The sequence below is a fragment of the Echinops telfairi genome, unplaced genomic scaffold, assembly GCF_000313985.2.
Source record: "Echinops telfairi isolate 266 unplaced genomic scaffold, ASM31398v2 ScPeMD7_5;HRSCAF=22, whole genome shotgun sequence".
NCBI lineage: Eukaryota > Metazoa > Chordata > Mammalia > Afrosoricida > Tenrecidae > Echinops > Echinops telfairi.
The window spans coordinates 5,830,910-5,839,735 of record NW_022103901.1 but is presented as its reverse complement, the minus strand read 5'-3'; the positions used below and the strand labels follow the sequence as shown (position 1 = coordinate 5,839,735).

Below are 8,826 nucleotides of genomic sequence, written 5' to 3'. Positions count from 1 at the left end.
GTAGTGCTTTATAATTCAACTGTTTATTTCTTGTATTATATATTTATCTGTATATGATTTAACAGTTCATTTCTTGTTATATATCTAATTATCTTTATAAATAAATATATTAAGTTATCAGCAATTTGGTTTTATCTCTCTAGAGAACCCTGTCTAACACAGAGACCAAGGAGACTTGATATTTAAGTTTCTAGAGAAGGCAATGACATTAATGACCTAGGGAAACACTTCAGAAGGCCAAGGACTTCTAATCTAGAAATCCAATAACCTAGCGGTGAACTCACGGCCACACGGCCACCTCATCCAGATGGTCTTTTCCGGAGCAGTGCAGGAGTGAAGTTCAGGCAGACCTCGGAGAGCGCAGGTGCCATGCCAGGCCACCGCAGCCAAGGATGCGTCCCGACAGAGCCAGCCGTGCAAATGTCTGGATGTCCCTGTGCCTAGAAAACTTACCACCTGCGTCGGCATCTACAGACTGTGCACTAGCATTATGCAGAACCCCGAACTTTCATGAGAAGGAACAAAACGGGGCAGGGAATCACATAGGTGAGCACGCACGCTGTCGGGAGAATGGCCCACACACTGGCTGGATGCGGGGTTGTCAAAAACTCACTGCCATCGGGTCAGTTCTGACGCAGGTGACCTTACAGGGCGGAGAACAATGGCCTCTGTGGGTTTCTGAGGCTGTTATGTTTTGTTTTGTTGCCTCACATGATTTATTGTTGTTAGCCTGTCGAAGTGGAAGAAGCCCGATACATGCCAATTCAAGTTCAATTGATCCGATGGTGGCAAAGTCCTCACCTCAGCATGACAGACCGCCGCCAGGGAGCCTGGGTAAATGTGGGGTGGCGCCATCCTCGGGGGCTCCTTCAGACCCCAGTTGGCTCTTCCCCAATGTCTTCTCTTGGAGTTGTACCTGATCCCATCACCAACTTTCATTCGAGTCCCTGGGGGAATGGGCCCATTCTGCTTTTGTCGCTTGGCTGGGAATCTCTTGATCCTGACAGTCTCGGAGAAGCCATTGTGAAGACAGAAAATCACTACACTCGGGAGGCGGAGAAATGGAGGGAAGGGGAAGAGGCCAGAGTCCCTTTTAGAAGCGAGCCTGAAGCTCTTTCCTGGAGAAGAAGGCCTCGTCTTTTCCCCAAAGAGTGACTGGTGGTTTTGAACTGCTGACCTTCAGGTTTTCAGTCCAACACGTAACCACTGTGCCACCTGGGCTCCTGTAGGGCTGCCAGGAGCCCTCCATTTGTAAACAACGTGCCCTCTCTGTGAAGCACGGTGCAGTGCAGCACAGTGAAACGAGGTGTGTCTGCAGGTTCCCCGGATAAGGGAGGTGGGGTTAAAGAGAATGGGAGGGGGCGTCAGGAAGTTGATGGGAACATTCCTTTAGCTTTTTCCACTCCATTTTCCTACCCTCCGTTTGAAGCCCCACATACATTTAGCCCCATTCCTTGCATTTTCCGCTTTCTGCAACGAAACTTTTTAAAGATGTGAGAATAAGTTGCTACGAGAAAAACCAACGTCACTTTAATAGCACATTTCACTCAGTCCGAGGGGCTAGTTGATTGTATGAGGTTTGTTGACGCGTCTAACGTAGCCAGGGTTCAGCTTTCCTTATTCAGGAAAGTGAGGCTCCTCTAAGCCATTCGATTTAAAGAGAGGGAAAAGCAGAAGTCAACAGGATCACTCCTAATGCTGGTGTCCATACACATGGGCTATAATCAGCTCTGAGAACCAATCTCCCACCCCCATCCCAGCGAGTGCCTTCCCCAGGGAATGGGCAATGGGGCACCAGGGTTACCCTTAAAATATATTGGAACACAGCAAAATCTCATTCCCAAAGAAAGCAGAAAGTAGTAAAAACTAGGACAAGTTAAAAATGGATCAAAAGGGGAAACCAGTGACAAGCTTAAACTAAACTGTGTCTGCAGCAATTCACCCTGGGTGTGGGTCACATCCTTGGTCAATGGCCTGAGAGAATCTGATTGAGGCATAATCCATCGGAACAAGTGGAGTTGGGGCTTTCACCATCTGTCATCCTTAGCCTTTGCCAACCGAGTGTTCACAGTGTAAGCTCTAGTCTCATCCCCTCCTCTGATCTTGGGTTTTACCATTCTAAATCCTTGGATCTTTTGGTCTGATTTGCTCTGTATGAAATCCAGGATAGGTAAACCTATAGAGACAACTACTAGATCAACGGTTCTTTGGGGCTCCCCCAGGGAAGGTTTGGGAACAGGGGATTTTAATAACAACAGGTGCAAGAATGAAGGCAATGTCCTGAAACTGATCCTGGTCATGATTGCACAGCTCCTTTTGATGTACTTGAACCATTGATGTATAGGATCTATGAATCTATGTCAACAAAATGGCTAAATAAAAATACACGAGAAGACATTGTTAAGGAAGCACCCTACAAAGTGAGTTCATCTCAACTATAAAATTATTTTCTCATTATAAACAAACAAGATACAAACTAAGAAAAACCTTTTCATGATGGCAACATACGTACAAATATGCTTGATACAACTGATGTACGGATTGTTTTAAGAGCTGCAAGAGCCCCCAACAAAATGATCTTAAAAGAAAAGAAAAACGCTTTCAGGACCCAAATGGCATGTCCAGGTTTCCTTGGTCAATCTGAAATAAAACAAAGCAAAAAACACTTACCCTTCTAGTGTTCTCGAGGATTTTCGGATCAGGTTTTCCATAGTTGGGAGGGTTGGCATAGGGGTCGTATCCCAGTTTGGCAAGCATGGGCGCAATCACTGGCATGTCCTGTAGGACGTCTGGAGGAATCTTCCCGACCCACTTGGACAGGGCGCCCACGTTGACTGGCTTGATGACTTGGTCTGTAGATCGCTCCACTCTGAAAACAACACGCACAGGGTGAGGGCGTGCGTGTAGCCAACGGGAAAACTAGAGATCATTTTGGGGGAGTTAAACAACTGTGTCTCGATTATAAAGCAGGTGAGAAAGAGGAGCGTTCAAGGGCCTTCTTCACACCTTTGACCAGACTTTTCCTTTCTTTCTTTCACATTCTAAGTTTGGCAGGCATTATGAGCAACCTCAGATTTCTAGAAAGAGGAAAACGGATGGACTGAAAATATCTGCACACAGTGTGTTGACACTCCCATTACAACATCCAGAAAAATGACTTTAAAAAAAAAGATACGGCTGTTTAGGAGAGGAGGCAGCCAACTTAATTGAAACGCATCCAAAAAATAAACAAACAAAAAGATAGATGGATAGAAAATGTCAGGAACAGACAGATGGATACTTACTACAAACTCACTGCCATTCGGTGTCAGTTCATCGTGATCGAGGGAGCAGAGTAGAACGGCCACAGAGGGGTTCCAAGACTAGTCTTTATGGAAGTGGCCTGCACATCTTTCTCCTGCGGAGCAGCTAGTGGGTTTGAACTGCCAGCCTTTCTGTGAGCTGCCAGTGCTTGGCTACTGTACCACCAGGCTTCTAAGCCAGAGAGGTGTGTGATGATGCCAATGGAGCAAAATGTTACTGGAAGAATCTGGGCCGTGGGCATCATGATTTCTAATTCTCCTGTACAGTTGAAAGTTTGCAGAATAAATTATTGAGCGGGGAGCAGCCAGTCCTAAACCTATTAAAAGAACAAAATATTCCTCTATAGACATCCTAAAGGAAACAATTTCCCAAAGATGAAAAAGTGCTGTTTTTTGTTGTTGTTGTTGTTTTTGATGTCGCAGCATTTATCTAGCAAGTGTGTATGGACTTTTAAGTGGACATTTGCTTTAAGCTTCCAGCGATTATAGTCACTCTATTTGACTAAATAACCAATAATCCAAAGAAGAAATATCATGTAACACACCAACTGGATTTCAATGAAACTTGGATTAAGTGATAATACAACAGCAGTGCCAGGAGGATTAGGGGAAGTTGGGGGAGAAAGGGGGACTCGACCACAAGGATCAACATATAACCCCCTCCCAGGGGGATGAACAACAGAAAAGTGGGTGAAGGGTGACAGAGGACGATGTAAGATATGAAAATAATAATCTGTAACTTATCAAGGGTTCATAAGGGAAGGAGGGTGGGAGAGGGAGGGGGGAAATGAGGAACTGATATCAAGGACTCAAGTAGAAAGGAAATGCTTTGAAAATGATGATGGTAGCATACATGCAAATGTGCTTGACACAATGGAAGAATGTATGGATTGTGATAAGAGCTATAAGAGCCCCCAATAAAAGTACTTAATAATAATTGAAAACATAAAAGAAGTGTGTAGGAGAGTTGGATATCCTGACATTCAAATATTGTCTTCTCCCGGAGGGTATAAGCACCCTTTTCTTCGGACACGGCTGCCTAATGTCCAGGACACATACTGTAACATGGGTCATGACGTGGTTGGGACATTGGCACGCCGAGTCGCTGTCCGGTCCTGCTTGACTCCTAGGCTCTCGCACTTGGTTGTGCAGGGAACACTGGGTACTGACGGGCCTTGCTTTGGTCTTGGTTCCTTAACACGCCTCCTTCGCAATCCCTCCATATCTGGTCCAGGTTCCCCTGGCTGTGTTGTTGCCCTTGCAGCTTGCAGCGGAGTCCATCCTAGAACAGTCTGGAGAATTTATTTTCTTTGATTTTGAGGCTCCCTGTGGCTCTGGTGGCATAGTGGTTATGTGTTGGGCTGCTAACCACAAGGTCAGCAGTTTAAAACCACCGGTCGCTTTTCTGTAGAAAGATGAGGTTTTCTACTCCCGTAGAAGAGTTACAGTCTCAAAAACCCACAGAGGGCAGTTCAACCCTATCCTATAGGGTTGCTATAAGTCAGAATCAATTTGGTAGCAGTTGAGTTTGATTTGTGGTTACCAGGGCGCAGGCAGGAAAGCACTGGATTGCTAACTGCCAAGTCAGTAGTTCAAACCCCACCAGCCATCCTTCGGGACATAAGAGGAGGCAATTTGCTCCTATAAACAGTGACAGCCTCCCAAACTTGATGTAGAGGTACTGTGAGTCAGAACTGATTGGATGGCAGTGGGTTTGGTTTTTATGGGGTTGTGACCATCGACTGGGACGTGCTTAAATCTTGGGCAATACTATTCACTGATTTCCCACCAGCGTGCTCTTTAAGCACCTCTTGTTTCCTTGGGAGCCCGAGTGACACCGGAGTGGTTAACCATGGGGTGTCAGCAGTTCGAAACCACCGGCGGCTCCGTGGGAGAAAGACAAGGCTTTCTCTTCCCGTGAAGAGCTACAGTCTCAGAATCTCACAGGGACAGGTAGGCACTGACCAGATGGCAGCGAGTTTGGTGGGTTTGGGTTTGTTTGTTTCCCTTGCCAGTTGATGCTTCTTGGTCTCTTACAGCTGCAATCCCAGCACTGGGCACCATGATCCATCCACACAACACAGGAGATCTACTTACATGTAGAAGCATTCGCTGTGATCCAGTAAACATTCCAGATAGAAAGGAACAATGCATGCATCAGCCAGAAGCTGGAATTTTTATGACCATCAAGAGCACGTCCTGTACCACGCTATGCCTGGCAGTGTAATCACTTTGTATACAAAAGGCCGGACATAGGCATGCTGCCTAAGGGGTGGGGCGGTGCGCTGCTGTGTTCAACGGGATTTTTAACTGTATTGTAACCTTATGGGACCACAGATGTGTGTGTGGTCGGGTGCTGCCCAAATGGGCATTATCAGTGCATGACTGTCTGGGACCTCTCACTGAACTGACCCATCTGGATCTGAAACGGTCGCTCAAAGGGGCCCCCTCCAGCAGCAACAGGCAAGATAAAAGAAGATGACCCCTTCATCTTTTCCCGCAAGCTCATTGGCCACATTCTCTTCTCCCATTTAAATATCCCCCCAGGATTCAGCTACTTGCTTCCCTCTCTGTCTTCTCCGGAAGTGGCTTCCTCCCCAAAGATCTCTGCTTGTTACTCTTTACTCTGTGGGTTTCCCGAGACTGTAAGTGTCTATGGGAGTAGAAAGCTCAGTCATTCTCCTGCGGAGCTATTGGTAGTTTCAAGCCGCTGACCATGTGGATCAAAGCCCAATTCTTTAACCACTACACCACCAGGGCTCCTGGCTTTTCCAGCACCATAGGCTCCCTGGTAGCATAGTGGTTATGAGTCTACTAACCACAAAGTCAGCAGTTTGAAACCACCAGCCCATCCATGGGAGAAAAGAGGAGGTTTTCTACTCCCTGACCTACAGGGTCGCTAGGAGTCGGAATCGCCTCGGTGACAGTGAGTTTGCGTTAGTATTTTGTCCAGGATGGTGTGTTTACACTGCAGCATGACGGTGAATGGCATTTCCTGTTCACCAGCTGAAGTTTCCCGCATTCGGGTTTGTGATTAGTTGAGTGGACATTGTGCCTTGGTGCCACTGCCACCCACAAGGATGGGGCCGGAGAAAGGAGGCTCTCCCCACGCCCCCCAATCAATCAGCCAGTCCACAGTAGGATGCCCTCCTCCCCTTTCCTGCTGCCAGGGTCTCAGTCAGAGCCACCATCAGTTCTCACCCAGATGAACAACAAACGCCTCCTCATCTCCCTGCATTTGAACAGCTGGTCTTCTCCCCCGGCTATGCATCGCTCTACTAGGTGGTAAGGCCGCTCTGTGCTGTTTTCATCTTAACATCACCCGCATCTGGCACAGCGGCACATAAGAGATGCTCAAAACATGCTTATTAAGTGAGTGGATGAATGACTGAAAGCAATCCCCGGTAAGAGAAGCCTCCGTGATCAGTTTCATAAACACGCTGGGGAGAGGCCAAGGGCGTGTCATCATTGTAAGAGCACACCTTACTGACAAACAAGATGAAAGGACTTCCCAGCATCCAAGTGCTCACCTGCAGGACACTTACTGTGGAGACAGGAACTCCAGAAAATGGGAGTCAGCACTACAGAGGAACTGGCCCAGGAAACCAACCTTCTAGTAAACAAAGACGACTGCTTTCTGTCCATTTCGCGCCAGTCGCTTGGCATCTGAGATCTCATTTAGCATTTAAAGCAGCCTTCCAAAAATCAAACTGTGCATTGAGTTGATGCCGACTCACAGCGACCCTATGGGACAGAACAGAACTGCCTCTATGTGTTTCCGACACTGAACTGTTTACAGGAGTAGGAAGTCTTGTCTGTCTCCCGTGGAGCTGGCTCTTGGTTTTGAACTGCTGACCTTGCAGTTAGCAGTCCAACATGTAACCACTATGCTCCTAAAACAAGCTTCACTCCCTGCTGACTCATAGCGACCCCCTGTGGGTTTCCGAGACTGTAACTGTTCATGGGAATAGGAAGCTCAGTCTTTCTCCTGAGCAGCTAGCTGCTGGTGGTTTTGAACTGCCAACCATGTGGATTGCAATACATAACCACTACACCACCAGGTCTCATTCAAAACAACCTTAGGGGAAGGCATATCAGTTCTCCTTTCTCCAATGTGTAAATGGAGGTCCAGAGAAGGGGAGAGGTTTGCCCAGGGTCACAGAGTCTGTGAGTGACGGAGGCTGAATCTGAACCCAGGTCTGCCTGTCTGTCCATCCAAGATCCCCTTTCTTTGTGCACAACCACTGACAACTTCCATCTTGGTCATTTTGTGTGTTCCGGAAAGCCTCGGCCACGTGACCTACACGACACAAGAGGTGGACAATGGTACACACGCCCAGATGCACTACACTGATAGCAGACCCACACGGTGCCGAGCTGCTGACGCCAATCAACGGCTTGGAGGAAAGGCCTAGGGTCCTCGCTATGTGTCGATGCTCAGGGTGTAAGGGCTCCTGCTGGGGCTGATATCAAGCCATCAGCATGGCCTCACTGCCTAGGAGCTGGGAACTGGTGTACAAAATGGGTTTCTGGAGTCCTGATGGTGTAGTGGTTCCGCATTGGGCTGCAATCCACACGGACAGCAGTTCGAAACCACCAGCAGCTCCACGGGAGAAGGACTGGGCTTTCTACTCCAACAGTCTCAGAGAGTATGTTAAAATCAACACACAGGCGCACCACACTGCCTTTCTAACATCCCCCAAATTCTGAATTCTGCAAGACATTATTGGCATTAAGCAGTTTGGGTCACACACACAGGGGCCCTTGGATGTCATGACTGGGACGTTAGCTTTATCTTAAAAAATGATGGGGAATGACTGACGGGCAGAGCTGGAGAAGACACTGAGCATTCACGGGTCAGACAAGATCCTCACAGGGTGAGACAGGAGAGAGGGGAGAGGAGAACACGTGTGGCCCGAGGCTGGCCAGCCATACACGCCTCCCGTTCAACCAGTCACCCTCTCAGGGCCCTAGTCCGCACCAGCGTCAGCTCTCAGCACTCACCTGGCCTCTCCCCATGGACACTGCCTTGTTCTAGGGCCCACACTGCACTGGGGAGTGGGAGAAGGCAGACTTGGCAGCTTTCCTTGCGACACGGCTTTAAGTAGTGCTGGTGGCACAGCCACCCCGTTGGTTTCTGTATGCTCCGTGGGTGCGTCCACTCTACAGTAGCAGGGTTGACAGTGGCCTGCAAAGTCCTGGCTGGCCCTTGATTTGAGGGTCTGCAGGCCCTGCTCCAAAGGATAAGATTGCTAGAGGGAAATGCGGGGGGGTGGGGTGGGGGTGGGGGTTCTGGTGAGTCGGGCCTTCTTTCTAAATGACTGGAGGGAGCACCTCAGGGCGAGTCGGGCCTCCTGGAAGTTAACCAGCAGGAGGTCTAACACCAACTAGTCCTCACTGGACCCTGGAGTCTCAGCTTGACCTCAAACCAGAGCGCCTGACACCCCCCAACCCCGCCGGTTCATGCGCCCCCACAGGGCAGACGCAGTCTTGGGAGGCAAAATCAGTGCGCTCTGTAGCCCCC

At 48.6% G+C, this 8,826-nt stretch overlaps 1 protein-coding gene across 1 annotated transcript in view; it reads right to left on the bottom strand.

The window, feature by feature from the left end:
- Positions 1–8,826, bottom strand: part of TPST1 (tyrosylprotein sulfotransferase 1) — a 50,289-nt gene that overhangs the window by 23,597 nt on the left and 17,866 nt on the right. The window contains exon 3 of the mRNA XM_045286066.1: positions 2,671–2,869. Within this exon, the coding sequence (XP_045142001.1) occupies positions 2,671–2,869 (199 nt within the window). The remainder of the gene's footprint in view (positions 1–2,670; positions 2,870–8,826) is intronic.